The 19,611-nt window shown below is 38.0% G+C and overlaps 1 protein-coding gene across 15 annotated transcripts in view; it reads right to left on the minus strand.

Annotated features, from left to right (window-relative positions):
* Positions 1–2,524: 2,524 nt before the first annotated feature.
* The window catches only part of KDM6A (lysine demethylase 6A), a 154,810-nt gene continuing 137,723 nt past the window's right edge, over positions 2,525–19,611 (minus strand). For 8 of the 15 annotated variants that reach the window (XM_080575064.1, XM_080575072.1, XM_080575073.1 and 5 more), the window contains 7 exons: positions 18,590–18,738; positions 17,271–17,385; positions 15,236–15,423; positions 13,837–13,978; positions 8,548–8,674; positions 7,469–7,639; positions 2,525–7,207 (listed from right to left, as the gene is read on the minus strand). In XM_080575064.1, coding sequence (XP_080431190.1) covers positions 7,151–7,207; positions 7,469–7,639; positions 8,548–8,674; positions 13,837–13,978; positions 15,236–15,423; positions 17,271–17,385; positions 18,590–18,738 — 949 coding nt within the window. In that variant the 3' untranslated portion in view covers positions 2,525–7,150. The remainder of the gene's footprint in view (positions 7,208–7,468; positions 7,640–8,547; positions 8,675–13,836; positions 13,979–15,235; positions 15,424–17,270; positions 17,386–18,589; positions 18,739–19,611) is intronic. The other 7 variants (XM_080575065.1, XM_080575060.1, XM_080575061.1 and 4 more) reach the window with 2 other exon arrangements.

Genomic DNA, 19,611 nt, shown 5'->3' on the forward strand with positions numbered 1-19,611 from the left:
TTTCTTTTCACCAGCTTCAGTCCCAAACCGTGCGCCGTTTCCTATAACCTGGGCAGCAGTACTCCTTTAACCTGGGTCTGGTAACACCCTGCATGAGAAAAATGGTGGGACAGGAGTGACTTTGGGGAGGGGTGCTCCCTCAGGTTAAAAACCTGATCATGCTGCCCTCTGCCAGAGAGGAACCGCTGTCCTTCAGGGGCTCAGAGAAGCACGGGGGGAGGCAGCAGGCTCTAACAACAGACCCATTTCCAACCCACCTCCACTCTCCCCATACTAGCTCTATCCACTGCGCATACCCAATGCCGTGTCATGCCCCAGGAGGGGCAGCAGCAGCAGCAGTTTTAATGCCTTAACGAAGCCCTCGGCATCGGCAGACCGGCATCTACCTGCAAACCGCTGACATTGCTGCCACGTCGTGATGCTGGAAGCCAAGCCCTTCCTGCTCTTGTCACGAAGAGATGCCTTTTCCCTTCTTTATGGCTTCCCAAAGTAAACAGAGACGCGTGCACCTCACCCGTGCCTGTTCTTTTGGACCTTTTAAAGGTGATCTCCTCGTAACAGCCCCCGCAGCCCCATCCCCAGCACCGCAGCTGGGGGAGAGCCCAGCCTGCTCCGCAGCAAGGCTGCCTACACCCGCTTCACTTCTTCCAGCCTGGTGACACCACCCCAGAGGCAGGGCCAAAGCTCCTGCTGGATCACTTGTTGTCCCCATGTCCTCGTTCAGGCCTGGTGAGCCTCACCCGGCGGTGCTGCACCCCGTGTAACCCCCTGTAGCGTCTGCTCGGCCCCCGGTGCAGCGGGGAGGCTGCTTTCCCTCTCCACCTGCTGTCTTCTGCAGCTTTCCATGTAGCTGCTGGCATCAACAAGGAGACCTGATCCCCCCAAAAGCCACCCTCAGAACAGCCCCTCTCCCTAGTTACCAAACGTGTAGGACATACTTGTTCCCCAAGTTCTAGGTAAAAGTGTCACGCTTCCCCGAAATGAGGCTGCCGGGGGGGGCCCAGTGGGCCTCGTGCCCACATTGCTGCCTTGCCAGCAGCCTCCTCCCTGGCACCCCATGCCTTCCTCCGCGGGGCCCTGCAGGTAGCAAGCCCTGCACTGAGCTTGCTTAACCTGAGCTTCAGCTTGAACCTGTCTGGGCATCATCACCTGCTGTTCTCCTTCCTGTCAGCGTGGTCACAACCCAGGCAGCTGACACTGGCTGGCATCGACCTCCCCCAGCGGTGAACATCCACCCTCTGATCGCCCAGCCGAGCGCCTCCTCTGCCGCGTTCCCACCCTGTGTAACATGGCTGTGGAGGAGATGAGGCTTCCCCACCTCGTAGACTTGTCTGCTGGCACCATCGCTGCCGTTGGATTGATGGGCCTTGGCTCTTTGCTATGGATCCAGACAAAACGTCACTGACCTAGGTAAGCTCAGGCCGAAAAGCCCTCTCGCTAGTCCCCTATGCCAAATAAAATTTGTACTTGAGCACTCTCTTCCAAACCATCCCGTTTGAATCCTTGCATCTTCCACCTCCTTAATCTGCTACTGTATCTCTTCCTCTGACTGGATGTCACCACCTGGGGAGTCCCCAGTCTTCACCCACATCTATTCCAAGAATCTATACTATACCATACCAAAATGAGGTAATCTGCACTGATTTCACCAAAGCAACACCATTTTAGTACTACTTTCAAAATCCTTCCTCCAAGTAGTAAGGTACAGATTCACAATACCTTGTCTTTAGGATCACCAAGTAACCTGCCATATAAATTCAGGGGCTTTTCAGAAGCCCTGTCATCTCTGACCTCACTTACATAGCTACCAACATCCCTCCTGAAATGGAAACACCCGTTGACTTTATTTATCCAGAAAAACTGAGATGCTAATCTGAAATTGTGTATCTGAAGGAAAACTTAAAAATCATATGCTCTGTTGAATGTATTTGTGGAGGAACTTAAATTAAGCTCAGAAAGATGTGACCATCCCTTCCTCTCCATATACGTGATCTCTTTGCTGTTAAGCTCCTCCAGAACATTCCTCAGATCCGGAGTTGTGTAGCAAATGTTGCTATTTATTTCTAATTCCCCTCATAATTCAACTTTTTATTACTTTTTTTGTTTGTGTGCGTCCAAACACCCATTTTTGTCTCATCAGTTTTATCCACATCTTAATAATGCCTCTCTTCTTGTTAGTCCTGTACCTTCCAAAATTCAACAAGTGTCACATCTTTGGCCACGTCCATCCTTTTACACTTTGATCTTTAATTTGCCTGCTACAGTAATTTGTGGCTATAAGCAAATCAGGTTCGCTTGCAGTTATGGCTCAGCTGTGGAGCTCAAGGACAAGAGGCTAAGGTTCACTGAAGAGGTGAGTTAGGGTGAGTTATTCCCCTTCATTTCGCTTAGGAATCCCACCACCCTTCCCCTCCCCTCCCGCCCCCAAACTGCTGGAAATATCCAGAGATTACAAATGCTTCGCGTGCATCATGCGCGTCATAATTTAAGAAGCAAAACTGCTTCACAATAACTACAATTGATAAAATATTAACTTGTGCTTTTTTTAATAAAATGAAACAAAAGCATTCTAAATCATAGCAGCTTATAGATCAAAACTGTCCATAGTTTAGGAGCATAGTGTAATTAAGAAGTATTAAAACTGCAAAATATTAAAGCCCTGCAGTAATTCAAATCCATGACAAAACCCTCATGCAGAGTGAGCAATACTGCCTGATGCTCTACTGATTTGGTCTACCTGTTCATTGGTGAAATATGATTTTTTTTCCCTTGGTAATGGTATATCCTCTTTTCCAAAGGGGAGGAAAGGTATAAAGCCCTTTTGATTAGCACGCAATAGCTCTTTCCCTAGTTAGCAATACTCTTGTTATAGCACTGAGAAATGAGGACTGTTTGTTTACCATTAGTTGAGGTAAGTTATCTTGCTTTTATTTGGGTTTAAGACTACTGTAAAGGAGTAGCTTTTCAGTTGCAGCATGGTTTGTCAAGATTACAATATTTATGACTGCATAAAATACATAAGTAAAAAATTATGATTTGTAGAGTTTGTTATCAAGAGCTGAGACTTACATCTTTACAGAACTGTAAATACTGGCTTCCTAACTGCTAGCTGATAATTTTGCTGGAAAGAGCGTTTGTTATACTTTTCTCGAATCTCTATACCCTTTTGTCCACCTGTTGTATGAACTAGCAAAAAAGTCATTTATAACTAAAGTTAAACTGTTGTAACAGCATTAGACAAGCTGTACTGATTCTTCATTAAAACACCCTTCATTTGAAGCTACAAAGGTAAGAGGCGATCCTTTTTGTTCAAAATAAACTATTAGCATGCTCTGTGCCTTTAACACTTCACATTGATTACAAAAAATTTAACAATGCAATCACTAACATACCCCACTAATGAGAAATTATGAGAAATCGTTTGATGCAGAACCTTCCGCATCAGTCAACTCTGATCGATAAGAAAGCTATCAATTTTGAAATTTAGATTTAATGCATTTTCAAGAAGCTAATGAGAAAGGAGCAACTTAAAATAAATACCATAATTAAAACTGCAAACTGTTACAATGATATATTATAAACTTGTCCTAAATAAACCTAGTGCTTCAAAAATTTACCAGTGAATTTGTATTACAAAGTATGTGAAAATACAATAGAATACCACAAAACAATGTCCTTTTTCTGGGTCAGCAATGACACCAAGGTGATTCAGTCTTAACTTTTTAAATTGCTAATAGAACATATTGTAATATATAAGTTGCAATTTGGTTGAATTCTAGATACCATCCCCACCCGAACTCAAATTCACCTTTTTCATTTCTCCTCTAAAACTAGTGCCAAACTTCCTGTCAAACCCGGCATTTTCTCGAAGAGCTTTAAAGTTTAGCCATTACTTATTTTCTACTACTATGTTTTGGCAGCAACTATTTATTGGTCTGTTATTGCAAAAAGTGCAATTTAACAATAAACCAGTCTGAAGGTCATTTTATGTCTTGAGGATACATACCATATATTTCTTTAAAAATAATCATACTTTTGTAAGCAATACTTTACAGTAGACACCTCAAATCTACCATAGATGTAAAACTTAAACCGAGAAAAATTTAGTCTCTAAATCTTTATACACATATTTATATTCGAATTTCTATATATATTATATATATACACAAGCACAAGAGTATATATAAAATATATATAATCAGATTCAAAAAAAGAACAAAAACTGGGCACTGTACATAAAATCTTTTTAAAACTCAAACAATAGAAAAACTTTAAACATTAAACAATTTTAATAAAAGTTTCTGTACAATGCTAAGCAGTTTTATTTACATATAGAAAATGTAATAGGAGTAGTGTTTGAAATTACAGAACTCCTTAAAATTTCAATGGCAGGTAATCTGGAAAAAATAACAGCATTCCATTCACAAATATTTTCAAGCAATAAATATGTATTTATAAATAGTGTAAATTTACATCAAGATTAGAAACAAAAATCACAAATCTGAAGTTTATTCCTTAGTCTATGTGCAACCCATTTATCTTTGTGACTTGGCTGTTAATTGTTTTAAATTTTATTTAGGAACCAAAAGTGTAACCGTCATGGTTTCAAAACAAGACAGAAAAACATAAAAGCAGTAAAAAATTTATATCACCTAACTCTTCACATTAAAAAAAAAAAAAAAAAAAGTTGCCCAAAGAAAGACTTAAAATTTCTAACTACCTTACAAAGAAATGACCAGCTAAGCTAGTACTTTTTCCAAGGGAAATTCTGAAGGGGAAAAAATGGTTGAAACCAACTCATCAGCCCAGAAACAGAGAAATACAAAAGAGGTGGTCTTCAAGTCAGTAGTCTGTATAATGTTGCCAGTTTTGTCAGATATATACAAAACATGGAATTATTTTTTTGAAGTACAGCTGGATGAGCTTTATTTGTTTTGAGTTCTGGAGTAGGAGGCAGTGCTCTCTCCTGTCCAGTTGGTTGACACTCCGCACTTGGAAGGTTGCATAGACACAGCTTTCAGCCAGCAGCCTTACGGGATAGCTACAAAAATCAGTGGTGCAGAACTGGGTCACTTCCTGAATATCAGAAAAGTTTTCATTTAATGTCCATGAAAAAATGTCAAGATGAGGAGGATGGCAATGGAGGAGCCTGAAAAAGAAAACATTAAATTACCTTTTCTACAAGGGTGCAGAACTCAGTCGTTTAACCAAGATCTGTCCAAACGATAGCCATGAGAGTTTGAAGTCAAACGCTACTGTTTTTATACATCGGGACCTTATTAAGTGGGTACTGGCACGTTTTCCCACCTAACTCAAATAAAATGTATACTTTATGACTGCTTCACACTAGGATTTTGCCTATACTGCAAACTGGGAGGATGTCTGAGTTGATATTATGTGAGCTGCCAGAACAAGTCCTGTTGTGGCAGCAAAGAGCTCCATGCGGGCTTCTATAGATCTAGCTATGTACTCTAAAACAGGGATTCTCAACCTGTTTACCAGTGGGATGGGCAGGTCATCCATTTGTGGCTCTCCAAATGCACTGCAGGCTGCATTTTACCCCCCAACTAAACAGTAACATATAATCCTGAGGTTAGGATATCTGTGGAAAGGGTCTCAAGATTCTCTGACATGGGGACAAAGCTTCTTTTTTTTTTAATCCTGAAACTCAAAAACAGAGTGCCTCTGAGAGTGAAGGAAGCTAGGTGTCTCATTCCTGCCTGCTTTCAGGAGACGAAGTCTAGAAGATATCTATTTCCCAATATTGCAATTTGTAACATTACCATAAAAATATCGAACCTTTGACAGCACCTGCTTTTCTCCTCTTTTCCTGCCCATCAGTTCTGTCATGACACGGGAACCCTTCAGGAAGCTGCTCAGTCTTTCAAGACACTGTAAATCACACCGTAGTATCGACCTACGAAACACTAGGACTAGCTAATTCCCATATTCGCTCCTGATACTTTACCCCAAACACAGAGCCTGTTAGGCTTGTGCCATCTCAGATTATCTTTGTCCTGTGACTTGCCACAGATCTCTACTCCTCTCTCTCCTCCTAGATCTGAGAGATGCTACCTTAAGGCTATGACTCTTCTCTATCAAAACTGTAACCCCCTTTAAAAGAAATTATAGCGTGCATCAATTTCACTGCAGAACACTTCTGAATGCCCTTCAGGGCTGCAGGCATAGGCTTTGGTAGGTCAGGGAGCTGCTCACAGGTTGAGAACCCTTGTTCTAGGCACAGTTATATCACCACCATTGCCTATATAATATTATCAACACAGACAACAAAATACCCTTCCCTCTCTCCCTTCTTCCCCCTTCTTTTCCACCAGAAGCCTTCTTTTCCCATTCCACTCAATTGGTTGGTGTATTTGAGAACAGGTGTTTATTTATATGCTTTTCTGTAACAGATCATCACTTCAAAATTGCAGTATTTCACAAACTATAATGACAATGGGTTTCTAAAAGTACAAACTGAAGTTCAACCACCTCAGGCTCTGCAGGACCGATGAAGAGAATTAAATTCAGAGGACATGGTCCTGCGCTCTCACCAGCCTCTACTGCTGAACCCTGAGGCATTAGCTCAAAGGTTGCAACTTAATCATGCTAGCGTAACATGAAATAATTGTCTAAACATATATTTTCTGCAGCACCTGGAAACAAATCAAAAGGCACAGCCGTTTCTGGGCTGCTGTATTTAATTCAACATGAAATTCTCATAACGCTTTGTCCAATGTTTGTCTCCTTTGACAGGAAGGCAAGGCTTATCGTAAATAAATCCAGCATCGCTTTCATTGTGATTACAAACAAGCCATCTTTGCCTGAAACAATGAAACCTGGGTGAAATGTTAGGACAGTTGTGCTGACACAGTTCAAAGCAGGAGGCTGCCATGTATAGCACGAAGCTATAATGGCAAAGAGGCTTTTTGCTTTAAATTGAAATGCAAAGGAGGCCCCAAGCCAAAGACAGAACTGTTTGAGAGCATCCACTTGCTAAGCAGAAGGACAGTGCTGATTTGGGAGGGGATGGGTGAGGGAGGGGGAGGAAGGGGTCTGAGTGCATAGGATGCTCTGCTGCTATACTGACTTCATACCACAACCAATGTATTAGAGATGCTCTTGAACCTGGTGCTAGTTTCTCCAAGCTTCACTGTCCTGATTCTTCCCATCTCCATCTGATCCAGTTATGGTCTTCAGGTGATCTCTATTGGATTTTTAAAGCCACAACTTTATGAATTGTAACATCATACTTTTCCTGAAAACTCAGTGGTTATGTTCTGCAGTAAGTTACTATACTATTTCATTAAATCTGACTCTGCAGCGTTTTGTTCTGTAAATATCACATACAACCCATACCTCCATTTGAATCAGAAAGTCCACGGTACTCATACAGTGGAGTACCAAGACAGTCTACAACTGCTTTACAAATAATGTATTTATGCGTCCGCTTATTAATTTGACTTACTAATGTAAATTGATCATAGACTTGCATCAAGTCCTCCATTTTGTACTGTTCTAGCACCACAAAATTTTCCAGGTTCGTGCTTATCTTTCTTGCACAGTCTTGGCAATGTACAACATAGGTCTTTCGAGAATTGCTCTCACTAGTGACGAAAAGCAGATCAAAGACTTCCACCTATTAAGACAGGAAACAAAGTCAACTGTTACAATTTCATTTTTAAAAAGTTAAAGCAAATACAGCTTTCATGGTTTAAGATATACACCCTTACCCTGAGCATACAGTGAGAAAAATTACATTTGTTCAGGAAAAAATCCATCTTCCTAAGGCTCGTGCACTGAGGTGAAATATTCCAAAACCACTACTAACATTACACTTTGGACGCATGCATGAACAGCTCTATAGAAAACTTTTTGGTCAATATTAACAAAGCAGGATTCATACTCTGAATACTGGTCACTCAGTATCGTGGATATTTATAACGATTGTATCTAGTTTTCCTTTTTTAAATTTACCTGCAAAAAGGTCATGATTTATTCCCTTACTATTCAGTCACACAGGCATCCTGCCCAACAGGCTCGGTCAGAAAATAACTTGAAACTGAATTTCATGGGGTGGGAAACTTTTCTGTTTTAAGCTTCATGAGAACTATTATCCAATACTTTAAAGGAACTAGTAACAGGAAAGTAGAATCAAAAACCTCAGTAAAAAGGTATGTCCTGTAAAGAAAATGAGTTTAAATTCTCCCTTTTTTGGGGCTGTTGTTGACTTCTGACATGGAGACAGATATACCTTCAAAATGAAGCTCAGCAGATCAAATTATAGGCAAGAAGGGGTAACAACTTTTTAGAACTAAGAATTGAAATTTGACCTAGTGGTTAACAGTCCCCATGTACTGTGGGGACTGAAGTAAAATACAACCTGTATCTAGCAAAATAGCTTAATAAACCCTTTGAAGATAGTACTGCATCACACGTATGCTTTGAGCATACAGTAGATGCTGCAACTTACAGCAACAACAAAAGATGGGTCAAAATTTCAATAAATGTTACAACAGTACACAAGCACAACATGCTTTTACTGACCTCACAAATGCTACAGTAATGAGCTGGCTCATCCTTTGCTCGCCCGTGCCAGACAATCTCCTTTCCTGCAGCAATCAGAGCTTCCCTCAGTGTCTGACACTGTTTGAGAGTTCTTAACAGGCAATACCTGCAAGCAAAAAATCGGGATCAGAGGGAGGACTACATTGGCATTCAGTTGCATATTGAGTTTAGTATTCCATTTTATAAGCACGATTCAAATAGCCTGAATTTCATCTAAGACCCCATACCTGGAGCTTCTTCTTCCTCTGGGATTTCAGAAAACACCTGGCTAATAAGAATCCCTGGACACATAACTTAGGTAGAAGTCAGACCACATGATTATGGACCTCTTTGTAAATTTGTTTCATTTCTGTAATGGCTCTTTCCCTGCAACAGTATGTTTCTTTCATTTTTGACGGAATGAATGGACATTTTAAAACATAATAAAATACTGTGGTCTTTAAAAATGCATGCAACTTATTTTGAATTATAAATTTATCAGCAAAAAGTTAGTTTGAACTACCAACCTGATATTTGTGTAAATGACTATAAGCCTATCCAAACAGCTTGCAAAACTTAATGTCCTAAAAACTCAATTACTTCATGAACAGTACCAAATTTTCAGTTATTCAAAGTCTGGAAATCTAGGTTCTGACATGAATCACTCTACACACAGTATGAAAAAAATCTACCAACAACCATCATCATCCATGTAAAAGAAACAGGAATGGATAGGTTGGTATTAGAAAAGGAAGTCCTTTCAAAGAAAGAAAAAAGTAAAATGTACAAAAATTAATTTTAAAGACATCTTATGAATTAAGAACTGGCCAAATTAAAACCAATAATTCTCTGCCATACTTCTGCTAAGGATTAAAAGAGAGAGAGAGAGAGAGAGAGAGAAAGTACAGAGAGAACTGTGTATGGAAAATGTAACTCGTTTTCTAGCATTGTATGAGCTGCATACATTCACTGAAAAACACACTGGCAAAATAGGTCACCAGATTTCTAAATTACAATGTTATTTACAGTAATTTTTAGCTCTCAGCTATCTTATTTATTTGAGCCACTGCCTTTGCAGCCTTTAATTTTCTCCTCCACAGGGTGGTTACATTACATGCTCATTAGATGCAGAAGGAAGATTGAAAAATGTAAGGGGAAGAATAAACATTGGACAGAAAACAAAGTGCTCAAGAGTTCTATCAAAATGTTTTCAACTTGATCCTTCTCCCATTTAAAGCCTTAAACATGTAATATCTATGTTCTGTATTTTTTCAAATGTTTCTTTCATGTGTTTCCAAGTAGTTAATAGAATTTTAGGCTTACTTTCAGATACTTTCCTCTCAATGTTTTACACTCACACTGTTCCTCTTCACTAAAAACAAGTCTACGGCTTCATTTATACCCTCACTGTAAGAATAATGCAAAATTGAAAGCTTGTTTTTACATTAAACTTATTTTCATATACTGACTTTCAAGGAAATTAACAGTTCACTTAGCTGTAACTCCTTCAGCACTTTTCAAGTTTGATGTTAATGGCACTCACGATGGTAAGGTCAACCATATGTGATAGATCATGCATTAACTCACTTGAATGTTAGACTAAGGTAGAAATGCTTCTGACAAGTTCAGTATCTTTGGTATAGCATTCTTTTATGCAATACAGCTCAATTTGAAATAATCTCAAAAGCTACCATTGTTATGCACTCTTGTGCTGTCATCTGGAACCGTCTTTGGGTTATGTCAAAGAGCAACTAGAAGCACATCTACCCACTTGCAGCCGTTGTTCTCCATTCTTGACTACCAAAGAGTTTTCAAAGTGTTACTTTCAAAGAGCTTTCTAGTGTTACGGTTGTGAAGAAAGAATTGCTCAAAATGTAATCCACAAATAACACTGCTGCAATGTTTGCCAAAATTGCAACCAAAGCCAAAAACAATAGCTAGGAGGTGAATTACTCCTCCTTGGCTAAAATTCAGATCTGAGTAATGGCACTTGAAAATGTAAATGTTAACTATTTCATATTATCAAAGAATGGGAGAAAGCACACGAAGTTTCACTTTGAAAATCCATACCATAATTTCCTAAAGCAGGAGAAGCCTGAAGAAAGCAAAAAAGGTGTATAGTGGAGTCACAGCGTGCAAGTGGTATAGGCTTTCAGTATTGCAGGCTTGCTTTATTCTTCCACACTGGGAATTCAGTTAAAAAATCTGGACCATTTCTCTCAAACTCTTAATAGGTATGGCATAAAGAGCGTGAGTAAATCATGTCCAGTCAAATTCAAATATTTAAGAGAAGATTTTTAAAGTGTGATGAGAAGCCTGTTCTAATATTTAGATAACCAGTAAAGCTTCTGAAGTGTGGAGACCATTCCAACAGAAATGCAAAACTGACCTCTTTGTATCTTCCAGCTATTTGGCTTCCCTACCGATACTGAAATGTGATCTGGCTTTATGATTTTGTGTGAAATAATTTCTCCCATGTCTCGGTCTTTTACATTTATAAAACTATTTTTGTAAAAGAACTTAGTATTTCAGTTACTTTGAAATTATTTTTTAGGCCTTTATGTTATGTTCCCACTCTCTCTAAAGTTTTTTTCTTCCTCAGATGCATTTGAAAGTCCTTCTGTCTTTCCATTTAAGTTTTGCTGATAATTTTTCTTTTTTTTTGAGGGTTGTACTCTCTCAGTCAAGTTTAAATCATTTTATCTGTCTGCATTCCCACCCAGGATTTTACTGTTAACATAAGATTTTTAGAAAACATCTCATGAGAAAGTTTCAGATTTTGCTCTGTGTCTTTTGTCTAGAGCAAGACAGCACTAAGATGTACATTACCTAAAAACACAAGGAGACTACAAATTCCTTCGAAAAGCAAAGAGCTTTTTTTGTATTTTTTTTTCCTACTCCTATTCTATTTCTTTTCATCATTAATCTACTTCTGAATACTTGTACGTATTCTTCTCAGATAACCTAGTGAGACACACTTGTATTTATCTTTCAAATTGGAATTACAAACTACTTTTTATCATTTTCCAAAAGCTGTTCTTTTGTGATATTCTGATATCTAAGAAGCCCCAGAGACAGAAGTCAAGCTATCTAAACGCCTGTGATATCTTCAATGTCATAATTTGAGATATATGGACCTCCACTTTGGTAAAAAAAAAAAAGATGACAGCCATGTCACTGATACTTTTTTTTTCCTGATGACAAATGAACAGTTAGCAATTCAACTTGAAATTGAATCAGCTGTACCAGGAACCACTATTCCTTAGATGTTTTTATATGCATATATACACACAAATATAAACACACAAAAATCTGTATTTTGTATATAGTAAAATGTAGGCAGCAAAGCATGATAGCTACTTGCCAGCTGGTGCTATTCTCCTCCAGACAAACACTTCCAGGGAAAATTATGCAATTGCTCTCCTATGGTATGGGGATTTGTGACAGTTCTTGCATTTCCACTGTCTATATAAGGCCAAAGTCTAGTAGACTAGACTGTGTATGCTGGTGACACTCATTTCAAGTTACAGCTATATCATAACTAGGGCAGCGACCACAGTGAAGAGTTATCTGAGGTTACTGTTCCTAGATATAACTCATCATTGGGTCTTCTTCCCCTTCTTTGCATGCAAAGCATGAAACTTGGGATTTGGTTGACAACTTAGACGGAGAGCTTAATCTAAGTAAACCAGAAGTCATGTCAGTAGCATGGAAAACGCAAGTGTACTTAAGACCAAAGTTTCTATCAGCTCTCAGCAACCTTATTTGTAAAGTACACCCAAAATTTAGGTATCTCACTACAAAAATCTCAGCTGCTATCAAACAGAGACAATAGGAAACATCCATTTTGTTCCCTGTATTTCTTCACAACATTTTAAGATAATATTCTCTTGGAGAAAGATGCACAGCTTAGTCATGCTTTTCTCCTTTTAAACCTAAATCATGGCCACAAAAAACCCACTACCCTTGTACAAATGCAAAATACAGTTCCCAAATTATTATAAAATCTTATTTTGCCAAAAACATTCCAGAGCTCTTCTGAGATTTACAATACCTGCTGGGCTTGGGAAGATAAATAAAGATAACCTGTGAAATAAGCTTTTGTTTGTTTTTTAAAATGGACTTCTTGGTTTCCTCCTTCCCAACACTTACTCCTTTCCCATTTCTTAATTCTAACAGTAGACTACTCAATTTCTCTTCTCCCTTTTTAACAGCTAGCATCCTGACTATGATTGCTCGTAACTTAATTTAAGGGGCAAGACTGTCAAACATTCAACAAAGATTTTCTTCAATCTAGATATTGGTTAAAAATATTGGTAAAAAAAAGTACTCATATTTAAGTGCCATTCCAAAACCTAGTTATGCAGTTACTACAAACCTGTCTTCAACCTGCAACACTCTTGTGCCTTATAGTTACCATCTATACTTGTCAAATGATAGGATTCAATGCTTGTGGATCCAGTATGCTGAAAAGACTAAGTGTCTAAGCTAAAAGCTCTTCTGGTTGGTTGAAGAAACACGGAGAGCTGTAACCATAGCATTCTCATGATGAATCATTTATTTTGGAATTTATTCCTCCACTTTCTTTGGGACAAGCCTATGATATATGCTGAAATGTCCATTTATTCCTCAGCCTGGATTTAATGATTTATATTTGCTTGAAGTAGCACTCTTTTAAAAACATTACTAAAGATGCTCTGAGTCAGGAATATTTCTGCATTTTGGAGTAAGTGTATGAGAAATGTGACTATACTCAAGTATCATTTTACACATCAGTTCATTGTTCAGAAGAGCGAGCAAAGGGAAGGGGGCTTTTCAATTCCTACTTAGCCTTATTTAAAAATTTATATTGGATCTCCAAATGACAGCACGTGAGCCTTAACTAAACAGAGGTTCTAGAAATGTAAAATTAAGGTTACATTTGCCGTAAAAATAACTAATCATTCTAACATTTCGACTGATGACCTAAATTTGTTATTTCTTATGGTATATAATCCGAACGAGTTGTGTTGTCTAAGTCAACTACTTCTGTAAACTGCTGTATTGGAGTCTATTGCATATTTAACAACGGAAGTTAATTAGATCATTCTCAGGCTATGTCATAGTATCATCAAATACAATATATTACAATCAATGATACCTACAAATGGGTTCTTTAAAAAACAGACTATCAAATCATTTTGGCTTGATTCTCAGGAACAGAAGTCTTACAGAGGGCTATTTACAGATTAACTCTTGTTTTATGGTTGAAGAGGAAATGAATACAGGAAATGTTAAAATAAAACTTACTTTATCATTTCAAAAAGCTTTGGATCTGAGACCTTGATATTTCGAGCCATATTCCATGAAAGATGAACCATGGGTACTATGGACTTTACGCTCTGCAGTTTATTCCACTCGTACCGTTCCACTGCCAATTTGTATTGACAGGCTATATAAAATCACAGAAGTAATTAGTCAACTTAACAAACAAGTACCAACTGAATCCAAAATAATTTGATTATATTTAAAATCTAGATTTTTTTTAGGGTGAGATTAAACAGCCTATTCACTGCTACTACATTTAAATTAAAAAAAAATCTCTAAAACGTGAATTTATTGTATTTCAGAAGCTGAAAGAACATGATATCACAGTAGTAACAACCTTCTGTGAAAACAAGAACTTACAACTGTTCAATTTCTATGCTGAACAAAGAACACCAATTCAAAAAGGGTTACTTAAATAATTTCTCAAACATTTGAGATAAAAATCTACATTTGAAATATCTGCATCTTGCAGACTTTTGCGATGTCTGCATATTCCTTATCATTTTACAGTGCTACAGCATATAATTTGAGAAGGAAGACTGCACCTTGAGAAGTTTGTGCAATGAGTCAGACTTTTTCATTAAGCAGCCTACTCACCCCACACTTTTAAAAAAAATGTTTTGCAAAACTTACTGTGACTGAACATGTGAGCTCTGTATCAACTGATCATATAATCCTGGAGATACCCTATTTATTGCACCATAATGAAATAAAGATACAACTTCAACTATTCAAGAAAACAGTGGGGTTTTTTTTGTACATCCTGTCCAAATTCCTAACAGAATCTACTTATTTTTGCTGTGAACTTTTTCCCATTTTCACATCTAAAAATCTTCCTAAACCATGGCTCAAAAATAAAGACTTCCAGAGCAGTGGGCCTGAAAAATCTTTCATTCCTTCATTTAGATTTTTTTTAATCAACTGTTTGCATTTCCTAATGCTTTCACTAATGAGCTGTTAGGTATCTCTTGTCCTGAACAAAATAAGATTAGACAAGTTCTCAATTCATAAGTAAGCTGTAGCACAGTCTTTTGGGTAGAACAAGTCTGGGGAGAGAAAGGTAAGAAAATAGCCTACAAAACAGAGTGTATAAATTCATCTCAACACTTTGTTCTGCTAGTGTTTGCTATGCAATTGGAATTTCTAGAAGTCCATTAGTTAGAGGAGTGCAACGACTGCATTCTTGCTGCTTTCACTTCCTCTTACCAATGAAATTATTTAATGCTTCAAGACACCAAGATGTTTAAAAAACCTGTATACTCATTTTTTTTTTTTAATCTAGCAAATGTGTTAAGTTATTAAAAAATGGCAGGTTCCACAGCTTATGTAGAATAGTAGGACCTTACTTCTGTAGTTCAGCACGCACACTATTCAACCATACCTGTAAGAGGGCCAACGTTCCAAGCGATGTTGTTGCACCAGCCGATAGCCTGAACCCAGTGAACAGTGCCAGCATTTATCCACACCAAATCCCCTGGTCTTTGAATAAACCTATAAACTGGGACATTGGCTTCATACAAATCCTCCAAATTTGGCCACCAAGACCCCATTAGGAAATTCATATTGTTCCTGAAACAAGAGGAGAAACAATTTTCAGCATTTATTAGCATATGTATTAGTAGTCAATACCACAATGAAATTACCTGTAAAAAGTGATCACCATTATAAATGCTATCTGCAACTAATCACTGACCCAGTTGGACTAGACAAATAGAAAGTTTCATCTATAAAATTCCTGATCCTAATTCCATGTCTTACATCCTGCAATATATTGAAATGTTTAACCTTCTGCTCATGTGAAGTCAGTTCATAGCTTCCAGTTAAGTTCTATTTTCCTTTAAATTTCCCAGTGTTAATAATGCTGAGGAAGAGAAATTCTTGGTTAGATCTAGTGTGACACTGGTGCAGCATGTTGTTTTCTTTTTTAACCAGAGCAACTAATTTTATATACAGATCTTACGAATGCTTTCTGTTTCAAGCAATGCTAAACATGTACTCATGCTGTCAGTTCAAGTACGCACACAGGAATGACCTGTTGGTACTATCTCAACTGTTATGCACCGATCTATGCTATATTCAGACAGGGAATACTATACCAGTCCTGAGAAGAATGACAAAAAGGACTTCATATGAATTTCCCAACAACGAAATCTTATCTTCTAATATGGTTATGCAAAATACATACTTCTCTCCCTTTCTCATCTCAATTTTAGACCATTTTTCTATTGTACCATGAGAGATCATTGGCAATTCAGTTTTCAATGACCATTCAGTGCCTCTGTCAGGCACTCTGGACTGCTTATGAGGTTACCAAGGTCTTAGATTCTCTGTCTTGCTTAGAAGGGCACTGCCATAAGGGCAACAAGCATACCGTCATCAGAGACATTGCAATTGCATCAGTGGAATTACAGTTCTGAGGTGGGTAATCTTTGTAAAGGCTGATGACATAAGAACAGTTGTCAGTATACAGGCAGAAAACACACAGACACTGAGAAGAATTTGCAGAGCTTTGGAGAAGTTCTGAAGAAACATCAACCGTTTAGGTCAGCTAACTTCTCAAGATGAGAAGAAAAATCTCCCTTAAGATCAAACGAACATGGCATGATGAGGGGACGCACCTGCTCCTCCTCTTTTTTTTTCTCCTTCTCCTTAAGCACGCACTCTACACAAAGCAGGACATACAAGCTCAAATCCTGGAGCTGGTCCAGTATTACCCAATGGTCAGTATACCTCAACTTTTTAAAGCAAGTTACAAACTTGTAAGTGTATGCAAAGCATGCCATGACGCCTCCTAGAATCTGGGTAAACTAAGCTCTGCCATTGGAAGCTGCAAGAAACTGTGCCAAATAGCATGGCCGTGTACTTGCTAGAGTACAACATGTACATTAATCATTATCAAGACTAACAGCATACATCACCAGGAAAGTACTTCACTCCATCACTCCTAAAAAGAAGCAAACAAACAAAACAACAAACAAAAAAACACCAAAATAAAAACCCAGCTCCCTGACACCCCAATTCTTTTTCGTTACCCTACTACAGCAGCCCTAAAAGTCATTATGAAAGCATCACCATTTGGTAAGAGTAGGGATCAGCTTTAACATGCATAATAAAGTGGCTAGACAAACAGCAAGGACTGAGACAGATTATCTGATGTGGCAACATTAATGTTTGAGACAAAAACTATCACAGGGCACCTATGGTAATCCAAGTTTCTGTACGTTGCAAAAATGCTCTATTTTGAGTACATTCTAGATTTTGCATTTTGACTTGTTTTAAAAGACTTTTCAGACTACATAGAAAACCCATAAAATATCCACTTTTAACACCCCCAGTGAGTACTTTCCCCCTTCCCATTAGGTCTGATAAAGGTACAGAGAACTTGATAAAAATAAGGAACAGCATGCCCAGCTTACTTTTCACAGAAGTCATTCATGACACCCCAATAGCTTTCAGGGACAACAAACCATTCACAGTCACCTGGACCGATATTTATATTTACTGAACAAAAGTTGTTATTTTCTTGATGACCTGAAATTTAGAGAAAAATAAATACACTTTATGTAAGGCTGAGCTATCAAAATAACACCATGAAAATGCAAAGTTAGTTACAGTTACTAAAAAAACTACAAAAAAGTTTAAAAAAATTTAAGATTTTTATATATTTTTATGTATTTTTATATATTTTAAACAGTTTAAAAAAACAGTTTAAGTTTTTATATATTTTTATGTGATACCTGTTGCACTGTTTAGGGGCTTCATAGTAATAAGAAATGTAATTAAGTTGCCAGTGACAAGAGAATTCTGCTTTTGTTAGTTTGTGGAAAATGAAAAACTGGAATTACTAATCTTATGAATCTGGCCAACACATAAGCAGCTCCCCTTTAGTAGAAATAAATGTTTCAAGATGCTAAAACTTGGATTTTGTGTTTTGTGATGGCTCTTGACAGTCCCAGTCAGGAGCAAAACTCCATGACTTCAGGCACTGAATAGACAAGTGGCAAGAAAATCTTTCCCAAAGAGCTTTCAAAATCAATGTAGAAATGCCAGAATTTTATCTTCTTTTGACAGCTGGAAAACTGAACCATAATCCGTAATAGAATTATCTAAAGAAGTACTTCAGCGCAAAGAGATTCTGAAATTTAGTCCAGATCCCACAAGTCTCAGTCCAGTGCCTGTACTGGTTTTGGCTGGGACTGAGTCAATTTTGGCTAAGCATCTGCCTGCCAATGGGAAGTAGTGAATGAATTCCTTATTTTGCTTTGCTTGTGTGCGCAGCTTTTGCCTCACCTATTAAACTGTCTATATCTCTACCCAAGAGTTTTTGCACTTTAACCTTTGTGATTCACTTCCCCATCCAACTGGGAGGGGAGTGAGCGACAGGATGCGTGGTGCTTAAAGGCCTCCGGGGGTTAACCCACAACAGTGCCCCACCACAACACTATTCACTACAGTCTTATTCTCAAGGCAGTCGAGAATTTAAAAAGTACAATCACCAAGCATTGCAGAAATCCATAAACTTTCACTACATGGAAATTTAGTGCTTTGTACATGCAGAACTAAGTTAAATGAGAAACTAAAAAATTCTGAATGTGTGCTATTTTATCTTGTTCACACTTGCTATAAAGTAAGAAAAATTTGCCGTGCAGTTAACACCATAACAGTAGAACCTGTTTTTTTTTTTTTTTGTTTGTTTGTTTCTGTTGTTATTTTTCCATGCAAAGATTATACTCACCTGGTGTTCTGCTTCCTGGAACCTTCATGTACAACTGCACTGTGTTCATGCCCAGGATGGTATGACCAACATGGCTTAGAAGATTTCCTGCTGATACCACACGTACAAAAGCAGGAAGTTTTGTCAGTTCATGGAGTTGCAACTTCCACCTGCAGCAAAATAGCAAATTGACAAACTGTGAATCCCTAAAACTCTTCTAAGTGTTTGGGAAAGACAAATATTTTTTAAAAATTATTAGTGTAAGAGATGAAGGAGGAGACAACCTTCTGCTGTGTAACTTACAATCTTTAAAGAAGGAAGTTTACAGAATGCAATAACCTTACTCGATAGCTACAGAAATTTAGATGGCAATTTTTATTTAACTGTGAACTAGAAGACCTGGTGACCTAACTCAATCTTGTAGTTATCCAATCGGTTGCTATACTGCTGGAAAACCCTCCTTGCAATTTACACCTTGGTGTATATCTTTTCCAAGCGAACACACAGGTTTGCTCTCCCCATACTCTAACTCAGTCAGGGACTGTGTTAACCATACTTTCAAGATCCAAATGATAATGATGACCTGACATTTGCTAGGAAGACTGTCTGAACACACCTTAACTTGCAAACACTATTGCTGTGACCAAGAATAAAGTTAACTGTATGCACATGCTACGGAACTGAATATTTGTGTTAGTGAAAACGTATCTTCAACCACAAAAATCTCCAAACTTAAGTGTGGAGCTCAGTAATGTCACCCAGGTATCTGTGTTACTCTTTTGATTCCAAAATACTTCCAAATAAAATCACACGTATGACAGGCTAGCTGAGGGGGAAAGATAATTTTTGGAGCAAAAGCTGAGACTGCAGGTCAGATGATTTGGCATCTGTCTGTGATCCTTTAAGAACTATTTAAAGTATCAAAATCCAATTCCTATGAGCCTCAGGTTAGTCATGCTTAGATTAAAGTCTCTCACCCAAAGCATTGCTCTGAGGGTTAGTTTATTGGCAACAATTTTTTACCTACAGATGGAATTTTCTTT

Source organism: Anser brachyrhynchus, assembly GCF_964034855.1.
Source record: "Anser brachyrhynchus genome assembly, chromosome: 1".
NCBI lineage: Eukaryota > Metazoa > Chordata > Aves > Anseriformes > Anatidae > Anser > Anser brachyrhynchus.